General features: G+C 44.8%; 1 protein-coding gene across 1 annotated transcript in view; it reads right to left on the reverse strand.

Annotated features, from left to right (window-relative positions):
• The window catches only part of DPY19L1 (dpy-19 like C-mannosyltransferase 1), a 286,868-nt gene that overhangs the window by 212,873 nt on the left and 52,276 nt on the right, over window positions 1-21,719 (reverse strand). The window contains exon 7 of the mRNA XM_030204533.1: window positions 15,791-15,848. Coding sequence (XP_030060393.1) covers window positions 15,791-15,848 — 58 coding nt within the window. The remainder of the gene's footprint in view (window positions 1-15,790; window positions 15,849-21,719) is intronic.

A 21,719-nucleotide genomic window follows, 5' to 3' on the forward strand; every position in this document is an offset into this window, starting at 1 on the left:
TATGTAGGGTGGAGGGGTAGCAGTATTGATTCAGGACACAATCAAACTGCACAGAATATTCATCCCCAGCTACATGGATCAGAATCTCTTTTAAACCAACTTGAAGAGGAGAAGCCAATTTGGCTGCTCATGATTTACAGAGCAACTCGTAACAACACATTATCTGTGCAAGAACTCCTACACCTGATTACTCAAGTGACACTGAATTACCCTAGGCTGGTGATCATGGGAAACTTCAATCTACACATCAAAACCCCAGATACCACCACAGCTGCCTTTCTTGACACAATGACAGAACTAGGATTTACACAGGTGATCAATTCTCCAACCCACAAAAAGGGTCACATACTAGACTTGACATTCTACAAAGGGGTGGCTATCCCAGAATTCTAGGATAACAGTATTGAAATAACACCCTATCATTGTCAGACCGTTTTCTAATTAAATTCTCCCTAATTGACCACCTGAAACAAATGGCACCGCCCAGAGTTTGGTAGGAGATCAGAGACAAAAAAAAACCCTGACTGCTGAGAATTTCCTAGAGGCCTTGGACTATCCGCATATAGATGAAAAGACAACAGTGGCAGAACAAGTTGACATCTGGAATACACACCTAGCCAAGACCTTAGAGAAAACAGCACCACTAAAAAAGGTCTTATGCCCCACTCACAAATGCTCACCTTGGTTTTCTCCAGAACTTCGGTTCCTTAAACGCGGACGAAAACTGGAAAGGAGATGGCACAAATCTCACCTGGATAAAGACAGGCTAAACTGCAGGAAGCACATGGCAAAGTACTGCGAAGCCTTAATAGCAACCAAAAAACCAGTATTTCTCTCAATGCATTGCACAGGCTGCCAATTCAACCAAGCAGCTGTTGAGTATAGTAAACAGCCTACTGCAAACCCTACAACAAAACCAGCCTTCCCAGTCTAAACTGAACTGCAATGATTTTGCTGCATACTTTGCCAACAAAATTAAAAGTCTCCACCAGGATTTACAGGCAATCCCACCAAGTGCCCAACCAGTCAACCAGGGGTGCTCTGCTTTGATTCCTGTACTGAAAGGCAGTATTATTAAATACCATAATAAACAAACATTCTGCAGCATTTGCAGAAACTATGATTATGCATGTCTGCAGAAATCTGGAAAAATCCATAAAGGTTGACCCATAAACATCTCTTTTCTCGCACGAAAGAACAGCTTTATTAGTGTTCTTATCAGATTTGAAGAAAAAGGATACAAGGACAGTGCGGCCCTGAATGTCATCCTCCTTCAGAACTTTCTAATATATCTGTGAGGTCCAAAATACCTATGAAGACCTGTGAATCATCTACAGGCGGAATCTCAGTTCCTTCCCTTTAGTTTCCACTATCTGAGCTCTCCTTATTTTTAGGGGTTACCCTTATATTCTCATATCTACCATCTACATAACCACTATAAAAAGATTTTTACATAAACTTCTCTTTGTTTACTTTTATATATCCAATAAATTCTTATAAATTTGTAGCATATCCTACTTTCCACATCATACCTAACTCATACATACCACACATACCATACTCCTACTTCTACATTACCATAAAACTTCAAGACCGCAGTTCTCACAATCGGATACAGTTATATCTGACACAAATCCTTATTATCTCTTTATACATTGATTATACACTTTGAGGCATATTTTCAAAGCGCTTAGCCTTCCAAAGTTCCATAGGTTTCTATGGAACTTTGGAAGGCTAAGTGCTTTGAAAATATGCCTCTTAGTGTCTGAATTCTTCAGTGCACACTCTTAACCTAGTCTTCCAGTTCCTTCGTTAATGATGTTTAAATCTGGATATCATGTTATGATCCTTTCACTGTATCCAACAATGTCAATTCCTTGTACTCCACACTGATGTTCTATTCCCAGCTCCAGTCCTGAAATATATAAATGTTCTCGTGAGCTATATCCTTATAGACTCACTATGCTACTATTGTAGCTTGATATATATCTAACTTGTTTCCAAGTTACTCCTTTCCAAATCGCTGCTGTTGCACCCTACGCAATCGATGCGTTTCACCTCTCTGGCATCATCAGGGGTTCAACTTTTGGAGTTCAACTCTAAAGAAAACAGAATAGCTATTCTAAAAACTCTATTATCATATCTTCTCTTTTATCATATAATCCTATCATCATATATACTTAAACATACCTTCAAATTTATCGGCACATCTCACAGGTTTAGTACTCCACAGGAGTCTGCACACAAATGGCGCCGTTCATCCAAAGACGCCAGCGCATGTGCTTTCTATTTATATTCACAATGACCGATAGTTCCTCCCCTCACTCATAAGCCTACCCAATCCACTTCTTTGTTAAGTCCCTTAGGGTATACCGTGCACCATTCATAAATAAATCGTTGTTCCGTGCACATCATTCTCTGCATTAAATTCCCTCCATCTTCTACTCTAAACTGCACTAACACCACAAATCTAAATTGTTCTACCATGTGTGATGCACTTCACTGCATACATCCCAAAGAGGCTACCCTAAGAAATGCTTGAAATGCAAAATAGGTTCTCCCAAAGAGGCTACCCTAAGAAACTAATCCGACGAGCGGTTAAAAGAGCTTATAATGTACAACGTGAGTGGTTATTTTCAGAAGGGACATCTAATAAGAGAGTGGATCAGCGCATCACTTGCGTGTTACCAAATGGACCGGGAATTTTTAAAGTAAGAGATATTATTAATAAACATTGGTCCATGTTGGGTATATTGGAAGGTTTTGAGGAGAAACCCAGGTATGCCTATACTAGAGGTAGAAATATGGGAGAATTATTGAAAAAGGGTAGAGACGGAAGAAATATAAGGGGAAGGCACTCCAAATGTAAAGGATGTGTGTATTGTCCATATGCATTAGAGATTGAGTGGATCCTGATTCCAAATCAATTAAAATCTAGGAAATATTATCTGCGAGATAACACTGACTGTGAGTCAGAGATGGTAGTGTATGCAGTGAAGTGCCCGTGTAAATTGTGGTATATAGGGCAAACAATAAAAAAAGTTAAGCTAAGAATGGCGCAACATCTTAGCAATATTCATCTGCAAAAACGAGATATGCCTTTGGTTGAACATTGGTTGAATGCATCACACACGGTAGAACAATTTAGATTCGTGGTGTTAGTGCAGTTTAGAGTAGAAGATGGAGGGAATTTAATGCAGAGAATGATGTGCACGGAACAACGATTTATTTATGAATGGTGCACAGTATACCCTAAGGGACTTAACAAAGAAGTGGATTGGGTAGGCTTATGAGTGAGGGGAGGAGCTATCGGTCAGTGTGAATATAAATAGAAAGCGCATGCGCTGGCGTCTTTGGATGAAAGGTGCCATTTGTGTGCAGACTCCTGTGGAGTACTAAACCTGTGAGATGTGCCGATAAATTTGAAGGTATGTTTAAGTATATATGATGATAGGATTATATGATAAAAGAGAAGATATGATAATAGAGGTTTTAGAATAGCTATTCTGTTTTTAGAGTTGAACTCCAAAAGTTGAACCCCTGATGATGCCAGAGAGGTGAAACGCATCGATTGCGTAGGGTGCAACAGCAGCGATTTGGAAAGGAGTAACTTGGAAACAAGTTAGATATATATCAAGCTACAATAGTAGCATAGTGAGTCTATAAGGATATAGCTCACGAGAACATTTATATATTTCAAGACTGGAGCTGGGAATAGAACATCAGTGTGGAGTACAAGGAATTGACATTGTTGGATACAGTGAAAGGATCATAACATGATATCCAGATTTAAACATCATTAACGAAGGAACTGGAAGACTAGGTTAAGAGTGTGCACTGAAGAATTCAGACACTAAGTGTATAATCAATGTATAAAGAGATAATAAGGATTTGTATCAGATATAACTGTGTCCGATTGTGAGAACTACGGTCTTGAAGTTTTATGGTAATGTAGAAGTAGGAGTATGTTATGTGTGGTATGTATGAATGAGGTATGATGTGGAAAGTAGGATATGCTACAAATTTATATGAATTTATTGGATATATAAAAATAAATAAAGAGAAGTTTATGTAAAAATCTTTTTATAGTGGTTACGTAGATGGTAGTTCCTTCTCTCTGAGAACTATGATGTTTCACAGGTATATAAAACACATTGTGCAAAGGGGGAATAATTTCAGAGGGCACTTTCAGCATCTCCACTAAATACAGTTTCAACAAGTCTCTCCGGGGTCTTGATGGAATATAAGGGAAATTGAGGACCCTTAAGTTCAACTGTCTCAATCTATTTTTTGAGTGACTCCATGTTCCTCTGAATCACAGCACTATCCTGAGCCTAAGCAGCACTGAAGTTTTTCAAGCTATTGAGTTCTTTCTAAAGTTGCAAGTCTTCCTTCCTGTGATTCCACATTCTCATTTAATCTACTAACAGTCTCCTGGGCAGATTCCATGGTAGTCTCCAATGTTTCCACTTTCAAACTCACCGCTTGCTCAAGCAAAGTAACAGTCCAAAGTAATTTTCTCCAGCCACAGTAAGAGAGCTGGCATTCCAGGCCAGGGCTGCAACATCATTGACCATGGGACCAGCTTAGCACACCCACCATCACTTCCCACCCTCATTTCAAGCAGATCTACTGCAATATGCTTCACTTCTGGAAGCTGTGTGGTCAAAACACCAACCCCTTCTGAAGATGTCCAACATGGCACAAGTCCTCATTGGCAAATCATTACCTCCACTCCCAAGCACTCCATCAGTCTTCTGCATGGTACAGCATCTTCATCGGAACCAGGTCTTCAGGACTGGGGAAGCCTCACCTTCAAAAGACAGAGAGGTTCTCTGCTCCATTATCAGGGGCATTTTCAAAAGAGAAGGGCGCCCATCTTCCGACACAAGGCGTCCTTCTCCCAGGGTCGCCCAAATCGGCATAATCGAAAGCCAATTTTGGGCGCCCTCAACTGCATTCCGTCGCGGAGATGACCAAAGTTCTCGGGGGCGTGTCAGTAGCGTACCAAAGGCAGGGGGGGGGCATGCTTAAGAGATGGGCGTCCTCAGCCGATAATGGGAAAAAAGAAGGGCGTTCCTGACGAGCATTTGGTCGACTTTACTTGGTCCATTTTGTTTCAAGACCAAGCCTCGAAAAGGTGCCCAAACTGACCAGATGACCACCGGAGGGAATTGGAGATGACCTCCCCTTACTCCCCCCGTGGTCACCAACCCCCTCCCACCCCCCAAAAATACAAAAATTAAAAAACATTTTTTCTAGCCTCTATGCCAGCCTCAAATGTCATACCCAGTTCCATCACAGCAGTATGCAGGTCCCTGGAGCAGTTTTTAGTGGGTGCAGTGCACTTCAGGCAGGCGGACCCAGGCCCATCCCCCACCTACCTGTTATATTTGTGGTGGTAAATGTGAGCCCTTCAAAACCCACCCGAAACCCGCTGTACCCACATCTAGGTGTCCCCCTTCATCCCTAAGGTGTAGTGGTGTACAATTGTGGGGAGTGGTTTTTGGCGGACTCAGCACCCAAGGTAAGGGAGCTATGCACCTGGGAGCAATTTCTGAAGTCCACTGCAGTGCCCCCTAGGGTGCCAGGCTGGTGTCCTGGCATATCTGGAGGACCAGTGCACTACGAATGCTGGCTCCTCCAACAACCAAACGCCTTGGATTTGGTCGTTTTTGAGATGGGCGTCCTCAGTTTCCATTATCGGCGAAAACCGATGTCGCCCATCTCTAAGGTCGACCATCTCAACATTTAGATCGACCATCTTTTAGGTCGACCTAAATGTGGAGACTTGGGTGTCCCCGACAGTATTATCGAAATGAATGATGGACGCCCATGTTGTTTCGATAATACGGGATGCCCCGCCACTTCGCCGGGAAGTCCTTAGAGATGGTCGTCCCCGTTCGATTATGCCCCTCTATATCTACAAAGGCAACCCTGAGGATACAGAAGAGCATTGGTGGGGGGGGGGGGGGGGGGGGAGGACAAGGCAGATAAAGATTTTTGCACAGTGTTCCATATAGGGGAATTTCAAGTTTAGTCGTTCTTTTGCCCATAGAATGACTCAAAACCAGGAGTCCAGCTTGTCACATCTTGTTTCCAAATGTCATATTTGTTCTCCCTCACTTTCATGTTTACAGAGACAAAAGAAATACAAATAAAAACAAAATGTTGACTGGATTATCTATAGACTTACAAAACATGAAAGCTTGCTCCAGACAGAAACTTTAATACAAACCAAAGCTTTAATACAAATTTGCTTCACCTCTATATGCATGTGGCCTAGGAAAAAATGTTGATAGGACAACTGCCTTGGTGGAAGTCCAGTGTCATAGGCATACAGGGTACCACATGTTAGATAATCCACTGAAGTCTGAAGCATACTGATTCGGCAAGTAAAAGTGATCATCACAAGAAAAAAAGTGCAGAGCCAGGTAAGATACTTCATTTCACTCAAAATTCTTACAAACTGTGCCAGCACTATCCAGATAGTGCCAATATGGAGTAAGGCTGTCAAACCTAACTCCACAGATAGTTGGAAATATTCAGCTGCCATCAAGATAACTATGCGGCTAAAGATAGAACAAAAAAAAGGAAATTCTAACTTTAATTTCAGAGCTATCAGGATAATGGCTGAATATCACAGCTATTTATAAAGCCAGTGCTGGTCACTGCTGAATTCATATATTCTGCACCACTGCTTCTGAAGACAGCAGCTGTGAAAATACATCATGGGCCATTTAAACACTGCGGCTCGTGTTTTAAAACACTGACTGCATCATTTGAATATTGATCTGTTAGTAAATATATCACACAGTTCATTATCCCCTTGCCTCCTCCCTCCCCCATCACCAACAAAATACCAGTACAAGTGGTTTATTACAGAGATAACAGATGTGAATAAGGCATAAAGCTCAAAAAAAATTCTGAAATGATAAAATCTATAAAAAATAAACTAATGTGCCAAACATAATGTATTGCTATATAGAAAAGATGAGCTCATTTTAACTTCACGTATGAATAAACTCCAAAATATTTATTAATGAACACAAACTGGAAATGATAAATTTTACTGAAAGATAGAACAAAGATAAGAATAACTTGTAAAAAATGTTGATTCATTTAGTTGTCCAACAACTGCACTCTACTTTGTTTTGTATGAAATGTGGACAAAGCGAATGCTACATACCTGTAAAAGGTATTCTCCGAGGACAGCAGGCTGATTGTTCTCACTGATGGGTGACGTCCACGGCAGCCCCTCCAATCGGAATCTTCACTAGCAAAGGCCTTTGCTAGCCCTCGCGTGCCCATGCGCACCATGCATGAGCGACCGTCTTCCCGCCCGAACCGGCTCGTGTTCGTCAGTCCCGTATATAGCAAGACAAAGACAAGGGAAGACACAACTCCAAAGGGGAGGCGGGCGGGTTTGTGAGAACAATCAGCCTGCTGTCCTCGGAGAATACCTTCTACAGGTATGTAGCATTCGCTTTCTCCGAGGACAAGCAGGCTGCTTGTTCTCACTGATGGGGTATCCCTAGCCCCCAGGCTCACTCAAAACAACAAACATGGTCAATTGGGCCTCGCAACGGCGAGGACGTAACTGAGATTGACCTAACAACTTATCTAACTAACTGAGAGTGTAGCCTGGAACAGAATAAACATGGGCCTAGGGGGGTGGAGTTGGAGTCTAAACCCCGAACAGATTCTGAAGCACTGACTGCCCGAACCGACTGTTGCGTCGGGTATCCTGCTGCAGGCAGTAATGAGATGTGAATGTTTGGACAGATGACCACGTCGCAGCCTTACAAATCTCTTCAATAGTGGCTGACTTCAAGTGGGCCACAGACGCTGCCATGGCTCTAACATTATGAGCCGTGACATGACCCTCAAGAGTCAGCCCAGCCTGGGCGTAAGTGAAAGAAATGCAATCTGCTAGCCAATTGGAAATGGTGCGTTTCCCCACAGCCAGTCCCCTCCTGTTGGGATCAAAAGAAACAAACAATTGGGCGGACTGTCTGTTGGGCTCTGTCCGCTCCAGATAGAAGGCCAATGCTCTTTTGCAGTCCAATGTGTGCAGCTGACGTTCAGCAGGGCAGGAATGCGGACGGGGAAAGAATGTTGGCAAGACAATTGACTGGTTCAGATGGAACTCCGACACCACCTTCGGCAAGAACTTAGGGTGAGTGCGGAGGACTACTCTATTATGATGAAATCTGGTGTAAGGGGCCTGGGCTACCAGGGCCTGAAGCTCACTGACTCTATGAGCTGAAGTAACTGTCACCAAGAAAATGACCTTCCAGGTCAAGTACTTCAGATGGCAGGAGTTCAGTGGCTCAAAAGGAGGTTTCATCAGCTGGGTGAGAACGACATTGAGATCCCATGACACTGTAGGAGGTTTGACAGGGGGGCTTTGACAAAAGCAAACCTCTCATGAAGCGAACAACTAAAGGCTGTCCTGAGATCGGCTTACGCTAAGGTGAACCCTTACAGAGTTGATCTTGAGACCAGACTCAGACAAGTGCAGAAGGTAAAGCAGGGTCTGTGTAGGACAGGAGCGAGGATCTAAGGCCTTGCTGTCACACCAGACAGCAAACCTCCTCCATAAAAAGAAGTAACTCCTCTTAGTGGAATCTTTTCTGGAAGCAAGCAAGACACGGCAGACACCCTCCGACAGACCCAAAGAGGCAAAGTCTACGCTCTCAACAACCAGGCCGTGAGAGCCAGAGACTGGAGGTTGGGATGCAGAAGCGCCCCTTCGTCCTGTGTGATGAGGGTCGGAAAACACTCCAATCTCCACGGTTCTTCGGAGGACAACTCCAGAAGGAGAGGGAACCAGATCTGACGCGGCCAAAAAGGAGCAATCAGAATCATGATGCCTCGGTCTTGCTTGAGTTTCAACAAAGTCTTCCCCACCAGAGGTATGGGAGGATAAGCATACAGCAGGCCTTCCCCCCAATCCAGGAGGAAGGCATCCGATGCCAGTCGGCCGTGGGCCTGAAGTCTGGAACAGAACTGAGGGACCTTGTGGTTGGCTCGAGATGCAAAGAGATCTACCAAGGGGGTGCCCCACACTTGGAAGATCCGGCGCTCTACTCTGGAGTTGAGCGACCACTCGTGAGGTTGCATAATCCTGCTCAACCTGTCGGCCAGACTGTTGTTTACACCTGCCAGATATGTGGCTTGGAGCAACATGCCGTAACGGCGAGCCCACAGCCACATACTGACAGCTTCCTGACACAGGGGGCGAGATCCGGTGCCCCCCTGCTTGTTGATGTAATACATGGCAACCTGGTTGTCTGTCTGAATTTGGATAATTTGGTGGGACAGCCGATCTCTGAAAGCCTTCAGAGCGTTCCAGACCGCTCATAACTCCAGGAGATTGAGCTGCAGATCGCGTTCCTGGAGGGACCAGCTTCCCTGGGTGTGAAGCCCATCGACATGAGCTCTCCACCCCAGCAGAGACGCATCCGTAGTGAGCACTTTTTGTGGCTGAGGAATTTGGAAAGGACGTCCCAGAGTCAAATTGGACCAAATCGTCCACCATTACAGGGATTTGAGAAAACTCGTGGACAGGTGGATCACGTCCTCTAGATCCCCAGCAGCCTGAAACCACTGGGAAGCTAGGGTCCATTGAGCAGATCGCATGTGAAGACGAGCCATGGGAGTCACATGAACTGTGGAGGCCATGTGGCCAAGCAATCTCAACATCTGCCGAGCTGTGATCTGCTGGGACGCTCGTACCCGGGAGACGAGGAACAGCAGATTGTTGGCCCTTGTCTCCGGAAGATAGGCACGAGCCGTCCGAGAATCCAGCAGAGCTCCTATGAATTAGAGTCTCTATACTGGGAGAAGATGGGACTTTGGATAATTTATCACAAACCCCAGTAGCTCCAAGAGTCGAATAGTCATCTGCATGGACTGTAGAGCTCCTGCCTTGGAATTGTTCTTCACCAGCCAATCGTGAACACCCTGGGCGCAGAGGCGAGCCCAAAGGGTAGCACACAGTACTGGAAGTGACGTGTGCCCAGCCGAAATCGCAGATACTGCCTGTAAGCTGGCAATATCGGGATGTGCGTGTAGGCGTCCTTCAACTCCAGAGAGCATAGCCAATCATTTTCCTGAATCATGGGAAGAAGGGTGCCCAGGGAAAGCATCCTGAACTTTTCCTTGACCAGATATTTGTTCAGGTCCCTTTGTTCTAGGATGGGACGCATCCCCCCCTGTTTTCTTTTCCACAAGGAAGTACCTGGAATAGAATCCCAGCCCTTCTTGCCCGGATGGCACGGGCTCGACCGCATTGGCGCTGAGAAGGGCGGAGAGTTCCTCTGCAAGTACCTGCTTGTGCTGGAAGCTGTAGGACTAGGCTCCCGGTGGGCAATATGGAGGCTTCGAGGCCAAATTGAGGGCGTACCCTTGCCAAACTATTTGAAGAACCCAACGGTCGGAGGTTATAAGAGGCCACCTTTGGTGAAAAACTTTCAACCTCCCCCCGACCGGCAGATCGCCCGGCATGGACACGTTGATGTCGGCTATGCTCTGCTGGAGCCAGTCAAAAGCTCGTCCTCTGCTTTTGCTGGGGGCCTTGCTGAGGCGCACGCTGCTGACGAGAGCGAGCGCGCTGGGGCTTAGCCTGGGCCGCAGGCTGGCGAGAGGGAGGATTGTACCTACGCTTACCAGAAGAGTAGGGAACAGCCCTCCTTCCCCCATAAAAACGTCTACCTGAGGAGGTAGATGCTGAAGGCTGCCGGCGGGAGAATTTGTTGAAAGCGTTATCCCGCTGGTGGAGCTGTTCTACCACCTGTTCGACCTTTTCTCCAAAAATGTTGTCCGCTCGGCAAGGGGAGTCCGCAATCCGCTGCTGGATCCTATTCTCCAGGTCGGAGGCACGCAGCCATGAGAGTCTGCGCATCACCACACCTTGAGCAGCAGCCCTGGACGCAACATCAAAGGTATCATATACCCCTCTGGCCAGGAATTTTCTGCACGCCTTCAGCTGCCTGACCACCTCCTGAAACGGCTTGGCTTGCTCAGAAGGGAGCTTGTCCACCAAGTCAGCCAACTGTCACACATTGTTCCGCATGTGGATGCTCGTGTAGAGCTGGTAGGACTGAATCTTGGCCACGAGCATAGAGGAATGATAGGCCTTCCTCCCAAAGGAGTCTAAGGTTCTGGAGTCTCTGCCCGGGGGCGCCGAAGCATGCTCTCTAGAACTCTTAGCCTTCTTTAGGGCCAGATCCACCACACCAGAGTCATGAGGCAACTGAGTGCGCATCAGCTCTGGGTCCCCATGGATCCGATACTGGGATTCGATCTTCTTGGGAATGTGGGGATTAGTTAATGGCTTGGTCCAGTTCGCCAGCAATGTCTTTTTTAGGACATGATGCATGGGTACTGTGGACGCTCCCTTAGGTGGAGAAGGATAGTCCAAGAGCTCAAACATCTCAGCCCTGGGCTCATCCTCCACGACCACCGGGAAGGGGATGGCCGTAGACATCTCCAGGACAAAGGCCGCGAAAGACAGACTCTCGGGAGGAGAAAGCTGCCTTTCAGGGGAGGGAGTGGGGTCAGAAGGAAGGCCAATAGACTCCTCGTCAGAGAAATATCTGATGTCCTCCTCCTCCTCTCACGAGGCCTCACCATCGGTATCAGACACAAGTTCATGAACCTGCGTCTGAAGCCATGCCCGACTCGACTCCATGGAAACACGGCCACGGTAGGAGCGTCGAGAGGTGGACTCCCTCGCCAGCACCGGCGAAGCTCCCTCCGCCGGCGGCGTCGGCGAGTCTGCCTGGGAGGTGGCCGTAGCCGGTACCGCTTGATACCGGAGACCTCACCTCGGGCAAGGGGCCAGCCGTCGCCTCACTCGACGGTACCGGTGGCGCAAGCACCCCCGGTACCGGAGGAGAAGGGCGCAACAGCTCTCCCAGAATCTCTGGAAGGACGGCCCGGAGACTCTCGTGCAGAGCGGCTGTGGAGAAAGACTGAGAAGCCGATGCAGGCGTCAAGGTCAGAGTCTGTTCCGGGCGTGGAGGCAGTTCCGGGCTGGCCAAGGGGGAGCGCATCGACACCTCCTGAATAGAGGGTAAGCGGTCCTCCCGATGCCGATGCCTACTGGGTGCCGACTCCCTCGGCGACCCAGAGCTCTCGGTACCGAGACGGGAAGGAGACCTGTGTCGATGCTTCTTCGAGCGAAGCATGTCACCGGAGCTTCCCGGTACCGACGAGGAGGACGTAGAATCCAACCATCGCTTCCTCGGGGCCGAGGCCGAAGAAGGTCGATCTCGGGGGGGGGGGGGGGGGGGCTGTACCGCAGGAACCCTCAGGGCAGGAGGAGACCCACCCGAAGGCTCACCGCCACCAGCAGGCGAATGGACAGCCCTCACCTGCACTCCAGACGAAGCACCACCGTCCGACGACATCAGCAATAGCAGAGGTCCCGGTACCACCGACGTCGACGCAGCCTTCCGATGTCTCGGTACCGACGATGCAGGAGGTAGAAGCCTCGATGCAGAGGTCAAAGACTTCGATGCTGTCGACGTCGATGCACTCGACGAGTCCTGTGCTGTTGTCGTCGAAGAGCCCGAGAACAACGCGTTCCACTGGGCCAATCTCGCTACCTGAGTCCTCTTTTTCAAAAGAGCACAAAGACTACAGGCCTGCGGGCGGTGCCCAGCCCCCAGACACTGAAGACACGAAGCGTGCCTATCAGTGAGCGAGATTACCCGGGCGCACTGGGTGCACTTCTTGAAGCCGCTGGAAGACTTCGATGACATGGGCGGAAAAATCACGCCAGCGAAATCAAAATTCGCGATGATGACGAAAGACACCAAAAGGAAGGGGAAAAAAAACCCGTACCGAGGCCAAATAGGCCGTTCCCGAAAGCGAAAGTAAAATTACACGGGGAAAAAACTGGAAACACGGGAAAGGGGTAAAGACCTAAACGGTCTCTTTTTTTTTTTTTTTAAGCGAAAATCGCGAAGACGCGTGAGGTCAACTTGAGGGGCACGAAACGGTGGCAAAACACGACCGTCCCGAGCGCGGACAAAAGAAGACTGACGAACACGAGCCGGTTCGGGCGGGAAGACAGTCGCGCATGCGCGGTGCACATGGGCGCGCGAGGGCTAGCAAAGGCCTTTGCTAGTGAAGATTCCAATTGGAGGGACTGCCGTGGACGTCACCCATCAGTGAGAACAAGCAGCCTGCTTGTCCTCGGAGAATCAAGTATCTAGAAATAGTCTCTGAACTGGGTAACAGATGCATTAAGACCTTTCTCTTAATACTTGTGCAGCCAGATGAAAAGAGTCCAGCTGATATTCAGCATGAATTAACTGGCTGGGAACGGCCGCTGACCGGTTACCTCGCTTGTCACTTCAGTGTAAACTGGTCATTTTCAGTGGCACTTAACTGGTTATTTTCACCAGCAATGACCAGTTAGCGCCAAAGTGCAAGTCGCCTATGTCAGCGGCATTCTGGGGGCTTCAGGGGTGGAGTCCAATTAGCTTCTGATATTCAGAGCTAACTGGCCAGTGTTAGTGCAAAAAGGCGGTTAGCTTAGCGGAGTTTTAAAAAGGTTTGGACGGCTTCCTAAAGGAAAAGTCCATAGACCGTTATTAAATGGACTTGGGGAAAACCCACTATTTCTGGGATAAGCAGTAAAAAATGTTTTGTACATTTTTGGGATCTTTCCGGGTATTTGTGACCTGGATTGGCCACTGTTGGAAACAGGATGCTGCTCGATGGACTTTTGGTCTTTCCCAGTATGGCAATACTTATGTACATAAATAGCTGTCTTATCTTTATGCACTAAAGCGCAGCCAGTTAGCTATGAACACTGAGTTAACTGGCAATGTGTGAGCTGACTTGAAAAAAAACAAAAAACAGAGACTCAATGCCGGGGGTCAGATATGGCCCGGCATTGAATAAACGGGTGTAACCTCGCTGCTGGCTGAATATTGGGGGTGGGGGGAAGCTGCACGCTAAAATTGTCCTTTTATAAGATGCACTAACAGATTTAGCGCATGCTAATGATTAGCACACGCTAAATGCTAAGAAACCCACAGATATAAAATGGGCTTCTTACCATTTAGTGTGTTCTAAATCTGTTATTGTACCTTAGTAATCAAACATAGTGCAACCAAATCTCTCCTGACACATGGACTACTGCTCTAGGCAATCAATCAAACCAAGACATAGATCTGGGCTGACAGATACAGATTTATTTTTTTCTTCATAGACATTAAGATGGAATACAAACCCATCATTAGACAGTAGATAGACCCTTATTGTACTGGAAGTGTTAGTGATAATGTAAGTGGCTAATATACAGACATAGCATTAGTTAATGCAACTGCCTAATGCATTTGTATAAGTCTTTAACATAAAGCATTAGGAAAACAAGATAATGGGATGAAAGAGATGAAAACCATTTCATTATTAATCAACATGGGAAAACTAGACAGTGTTAAATATAGTTAAATGTAAGGCAAATGGATTAAATGTAAAAGGCTTAAGAACATCTACAGAGGTTAGATAACTTTTTGTTAACAGAATTAGCAGCACTCAAGGGACTCATACAACAAAGCAGCTTGTATCTCGTTAGTAAATCAGTCACCTTGTCCATTAATGCCCAACTGGCATGACTTCATAAACAGATTCCTTCATGTGCAAAAGCAGTTCTCCATATGATCACTTAGAGGGGCATAATCGAAAGGGGCACCCAAGTTTTCCTAAGGATGTTCCGCAAAGGGGCGGGGAAACCCCTATTATTGAAACAAGATGGGCATCCATCTTTCGTTTCGATAATACGGTTGGTGACGCCCAAATCTTGACATTTAGGTCGTCCCTAGAGATGGTTGTCCTTAGACTTGGTCGTTCCTGGTTTTCAGCGATAATGGAAACTAAGGACACCCATCTCAGAAACGACCAAATGCAAGCCCTTTGGTCACTGGAGGAGCCAGCATTCGTAGTGCACTGGTCCCCCTGACATGCCAGGACACCAACCAGGCACCCTAGGGGGCACTGCAGTGGACTTCAGAAAAAGCTTCCAGGTACAAAGCTCCCTTACCTTGTGTGCTGAGCCGCCCAAAACCCACTCCCCACAACTGTACACCACTACCATAGCCCTTATGGGTGAAGGGGGGCACCTAGATGTGGGTACAGTGGGTTTCTGGTGGGTTTTGAAGGGCTCACATTTACCACCACAAGTGTAACAGGTAGGGGGGATGGGTCTGGGTCCACCTGCCTAAAGTGCACTGCACCCACTAAAACTGCTCCAGGGACATGCTTACTGCTGTCATGGAGCTGGGTATGACATTTGAGGCTGGCAAAAAATATAAAAAAAAAATTTTTGAGGGTGGGAGGGGGTTAGTGACCACTGGGGGAGTAAGGGGAGGTCATCCCCGATTCCCTCCGGTAGTCATCCGGTCAGTTCGGGCACCTTTTTGTGGCTTGGTAGTAAGAAAAAAAAGGACCAGGTAAAGTCATCCAAGTGTTTGTCAGGGACACCCTTTTTTTTTCCATTATGGGTCGAGGACACCCATGTGTTAGGCACGCCCAAGTCCCGCCTTCGCTACGCCTCCGACACGCCCCCAGGAACTTTGGTCATCCCCACGACGGAAAGCAGTTGGGGACGCCCAAAATCGGCTTTCCATTATACCGATTTGGGCGACCCTGTGAGAAGGATGCCCATCTTGCGATTTGTGTCGAAAAATGGGCATCCTTCTCTTTCGAAAATAAGCCTATTAATGTCAACAAACCACACAGATATAAGTAGTACAATCATGATACTTACTTCACCATGGTTGAAAAAATAGCAGAGTACTGTAACCAGACCACCTAGGCGACTTCCACTGCAAAGAAAGTAATAGGTTAAAAATCAGTAAATTTCAAACATTTAGGAACAGTGTTAAACAGTCATTTTTAACTTAAGCCACAAGGAAAAGCTGAGAAACATTATTTAATAGAAGTGATCATATAACCCCCATGTTAAAACTCCTGCACTATGAATGAAATAGTAATTATTTATTCTTACATTTCATATATTATCAAATACCTCATCTGAATCTTACTACTCTTCTATACTTACTGTCAGACACTTTAGAAAAGGGTGACATGGAAACCCTCGACAAATGAGTTTTAGTATTAAACAATTTTTATTGGTAAGTCAACATGTAAACATAATGCTGTACAAACAAATTAAACAGAGAGAGGTACAACAAAAAATGGCATATTCCAGCAATGGCAAAAGTAACATCAATCCAAATAGGCCTCACTATTTTTATATAACCCCTCCCTGCCCCCATGAGCATAGTTTGACTGTTTCATGGGGGGGGGGGGGGGGTGGAAGAGTATGGCTTGGCACATTAGCATATTCATTTGCATATACAAATCTCATACAAATTCATTATGGTTATTCAAAACACACACAACCACCCAGACTAAAACACTGAATATTAAGCCAGTATATCAAAACAATTAAATTTTGTTTTTTTTTAAACTGAAATGAGCCAGCACCAAGGGAAATTTCTCTCATTACAACCCTCTCACACTCACACAAAATTAGCAAGGGGAGAGTGCACTTGACACCAGCACACACTCTATTCACTTTCTCCAAATCCCAATTCTTTCTCCTTCCTTACCAACAAGTCTCTATACCATGCCACATGGATAGAAAAAAAATACAACCTCCTCCACCCCCCAAACAGGCAGTAGTTTTTTTCTGAGGCCATCAACAGGCAGCACTTTTCCATCCTCCACCTACCCCCAACCCTTTGCGGCCGGCACTTTTATTCTAGCCCTTCTTCCCCAGAGGCAGAACTTACCCTATCCCTCCCCCTGGCATAACTTTTTTCTCTTGGCCCACTCCAGTGACAGCATTTACTCCCATGGCAGTCTGCTGCCTGAGGCAAGGGATAAGGTGGTACCCAAAAGAGAGGATCCTTTAAAAAACTCTGATTAGGAAGGAGGATGAGTAGGTCCTCTCACTCTAAACACTAGTGAGGCAGTTACCCCAGGAAAAATAGAATACAATTTATTTTCCCAACCTACACAAAACAACAAAAAGCTGCCAATAATGGCTATACTAAACAAAATTTATTTGAATTAAATTATGCTGTCTGGAACTCTAATATTATAAAAATACTGATCCCTGACTCTTCATTGTCACAGTGTTAAATGCAAGCATATATTTTGCATCCACAAGAGCCTTCCTCATGCAACATGTGCAGAGCTGAACTTGAGCATCAATCCCCTTAGGCCAGCAAAATATTCCCTGTGCTATACACATAAATGAGGAGGCTCTGAAATACATGAGTACTTCCTGTACCTTAGCATGTAGCTTTCCCAATGGACTACTGTCAAGAAACACCTAGCCACCCACCTGGGGTTACCCTGTGGCCACTTAGAGGGTCTATCACCAGCAAAGTTCAGGTCCACTTGCACTTGCCATTTGTGCACTACACTAGCACCCTTCTCCCACCGACTGGGTCACAACTGCCTCCGGGCGAGTCTCTCACTCTCAAATTAACTCCAGTGATTTCTAGGTTACTGGAGACACACTCCAAGTGGTCCCACAGTTCCCAGAAAGCACTCGCAGACCAACACACAAACCACCAGGATACTTTAACAGTCCAGACAAAGAGGCACTAAACTAAATTGTTTACTGTCTTAAAAACTAAACAAAGAATTTAAAAAAAATCTGTAATCAGCAAACAATAACAGGTAACTGAAATATAACTAAATATTTGATTACTTTCTAAAAAGTACCTGGGAAGATCAAGACATATAGCTACCCACCAGTTATCAAATGTAACTGTTTACAGGGCCTTAGCAAAGAGATCTGTCTCTCTCTTCTTCCTGGCTAAGACTGGAGCAAAAGCCAGTATTCTCCAAATGAAAATGAGCTCCTAGGCCAATCAGAGCCCAGAACAAGAAATTTTCAAAAATATACTGCTTTTTGCTGTCTGTTTGTGTGCTAAAACTAAAGAAAAGAACATTCATTTCTCTGTTACAGCTTTAAAGCAAAGAAACACCACCTGCTGGCCAAATAGGAGAAATACACTTCAGGACATAATTTATGCTGGAAAACATCCAATAAATTTTTACAGGGTTAAAACACACTGTTTGTCAATTTCACCACCAGGTTAACTGTGATGGTACTACTTTCCTAAAGCAGCTACATTGTTTAAAAAATAATCCAAATATTTCTGGATGTTGACAGCTTTGGTTTATGAGGCTGCCATCTATACTGCCGTAAAATGTAGACCATTTATAAATGCCCCACTATGACCCTTATGAATTTATATTAGTGGTGCTTATGTTGAATCCTGAGGATTACACGAGAGATTCACCCAACCAATACAAGGTGCTGCCAAAGCCCAACTCACAAGAAATCAAATATGGTGGATGGGCCACTGCATCTAGATGTCCGCTTCCCTCACCACATCATTTTTTTAAACCATCACTCTCTGTTGGCCAATGTTAAAAAGGCACCAAAGAAAACAGTAAAAAAAAAGATATATGCTTAAAGTCTATTTCAATTACAGTGGTAAACATTAATGATATGGAGAAACAAACTTAACCACTTGGCATAGCACTATCTATTTCATCAAGGTGCTACTTCAAAAACAGTAGTTGTAAAAGTCTTCAAACCCTTGTACATTTACAGAAGAACAAAGCACTTGGGAATAAAAAAAAAGCAATATATAAGCACATGGAAGCAAAGATGGTGGATTGCCACAGTTCTATTATGCTGCTGCATAACTGTCCACTGTCAGTTCATACTTGTCATCACACCACATTATAAAAGGCCCAACATGTTTCAGCATAATACCTGCTTCAGAAACTTATTTCCAAAATGGAGGGGTTGTAATTACATCAGGACAGAACAACAAAATACAAGGGCAATGAAATTCTACAAAAACAAATAGAAACTAACACGGAACAAATAAATGTAGGAATAATAAAAATAAATAAAAATTAAAGTACTAAGCAAAAAGCAGAACACAAAAGCAAAAAACAAACAGAAAAAGGTGTTCCTCCTGACTATATACATTACCACCAAGTTTAGTTGAAAAAAATGCATACATCACACATCACATATAGTACCAGCTTCTACAAAATAAGTATAAACAAAGACCAAAACTAATATGCCTACGGAACAAGTAATAAAAACATGAACAAAATGCAAAAACATGCAAAATTTCAAAGCAAATGAAGAAAGGGTTGTATACCTAATCAATTATCAAAATTAAGGCAAAAATTACACCTGCTCATAAAAACACCTCCAAGAGCCTCATGGGTTACAAATCCATTCATACTAAACTACTCCAGCTGTCTACAGGTACATAAAATTCCCATTCATTCCCTTGTGCCCAGATGCTGTAAAAGATCTTTTAATATAAGATGGCTATCTCCCCAGCTTAAGAGGGCTTACATTAAAAGGGGCCGATATTCAGCTCATGGGATGCAGCCTGGCTAACTCCTGCAGTCGGCGTCGAGGCTGGACACTGAATGTCAGGCCGTTTCTGGTAACCGGCATTGAATATTCGGTTTATTTTTGGCCGGTTTAAATTTAACCTGCCAAGCCAATATTCAGCACTGGCCTGTTAAGTTTACAGCTGACAAATATAGGCCGCTATGCGCTGGCCGCAAATATTCAGTGGGAGATAGCCAGTTATCCCCTGCTGAATATATGCGGATAGCTGGTTAAGTGCTATTTAACCGTCCAAGAGCCGTTCCTAGCCGGTGAACATCGGGGGGAAATATATATATTGTCGTCCACTAGTGTGTGATGGCCTTCGGATTTTGTTAAGATGGTTTAGTAAGTGAGAAGAACATGGAGGGCTTTTCTGGAGGTAGATCACCAGAGATTCTTACAAGGCCCAAACAACTTCTCTGCTAACTTTCTGTAATAATCCATCAAGACAGCAGTTCAAAACATGCTTATTCTTTTGAAAAGCGGCAGGAGATAAAACACCATATTTTCCTTCAATAGAATGATACCTTTAAGCACCCATTTAATGTGGCTGCTAGGGAAAAAAAGCAATAAATACTCGGTTGTCACATTTCAAACAGGCAGAATCTTTTCCTCAGCACACAGTTCTTCTGGGTTTTCCCAGCAAGTGTTCTTTAGCTGACTTCCCTTCAACAGGAAAAAAACCCAAAACAAAATATAACAGCCATGGGTACGCTGGCTTCCCTAGTTAGACTAAGTCCTAACTGCAGCATCCCACAGGTCTTCGCTGGGTTTTGGTAAAAGTCACAAACTGTTCTTTTCAAGTCGCCTTTTCTTTGTAATCCATAGCTGGTTTTAAAAAAGCCTTAATTACATTGCATTAAATATACTTCTATACCGCTGATATCTTCCGGTTCTTAGCAGTTTACAATAATTAAAAAAAAAAAAACCAAGACAGTCTCTTGGGAAGCAAAGAAATGGTCAGAGAATCTTAATTCAAGAACTAAACTTTACTCCCTTTACTCCTTTAATAGATGGAAGGGCAAATAGTGAATTGTGACAAGGTCTTCCATTCCTATTATTAGAAATAAATTCCATATGATCCATTCAAAATCTTGAACAGAAAGCAAAAGAATTTGAACATAATCCTTGCCACTATAAGGCAACCAATGCAGTTCAACAAAATATGAAGAGATTTTATCCTGCTTCTGCAATGAAAAAAAATCAAACAGATTGAGGTTCTGGATTGTTTTCAATCACCTTATGAAACATCTATCTTCCTGGGGCTCAGACAAGGCAAGCAAGGAAGGCCACCACCCTCTCACCAGTTCTGGCTAGCCCTAATGATCTTCCCAATCCAAATGACTGGCAATCCATAAACAACCACAATGCTGAAATAGTCTGAACAAGCTCAACCCTCTACTGGAACTTCAATGTACATGTTTTCACGTGAAGCATTATCTGTGTTTTCAAAGGATATGTCCATATCTTCTCAGACAGACAGCTTCTACTCCCGAGGGAAGCTCCTGCTTCTCTCTTGCTACTCCGAGGAAGCGTTTTTTTTTCTTCTCCCTTCTTCCTCATGTACCTCTGCAGCCCCATACTAGACAGCTGCACGGGAACAGGGTTTGAAGGAATCATGTGGGGATGAAAATAGTTCCTGTGGGAGTGTAAGAGCCTCTCAGTGATCACCTACCTACCCAGGGTCCTTCAAAACAACCAAGTACCGCCTCCTCCTCCGTTCCATAATTCAGCACAGCTACACTTGTTCTCTGCCTGGGATGACGCTAGCAAGGTTCACAATGACACACACACAGGCCAGCAGCATCAGAGATTACCTGATCTTCTGGCACATATCATGTTGAAACAAAATTAGCTTCTTATGCTTCCAAACTCTTAATCTTTCTTTCAAAGTTTTTAGGGTTATAATTTAACGCTTAGAATGGATCCTCCAATTGTCCTTTATGATTGATCTAGTGACTCCTTTTATGTTAGAATTGCACTGGCACCCAGTAGAAGCCAGAGTTCAATTTAAATAAATTAGGTGTAACGGTTTTTTAAATTGTATATGGAGGGAGAGGTTCACTTATTATCGGGTCAAAAATGTCATGAATTGCATAATTTAGCATTATTACGTTATCCTACTGTGAAAAAGATTTAGGTCTGTAAAATTTTTGTCATCTTCCTTTTCATATCAGGATGTTTCTACATGGAATTCCCTACAGTTAGAGATTCGATTAAATAGAAACTATTTAGATTTTAGAAA

The sequence above is a fragment of the Microcaecilia unicolor genome, chromosome 1 (genome assembly GCF_901765095.1).
Source record: "Microcaecilia unicolor chromosome 1, aMicUni1.1, whole genome shotgun sequence".
In the NCBI taxonomy this organism is placed as follows: Eukaryota; Metazoa; Chordata; class Amphibia; order Gymnophiona; family Siphonopidae; genus Microcaecilia; species Microcaecilia unicolor.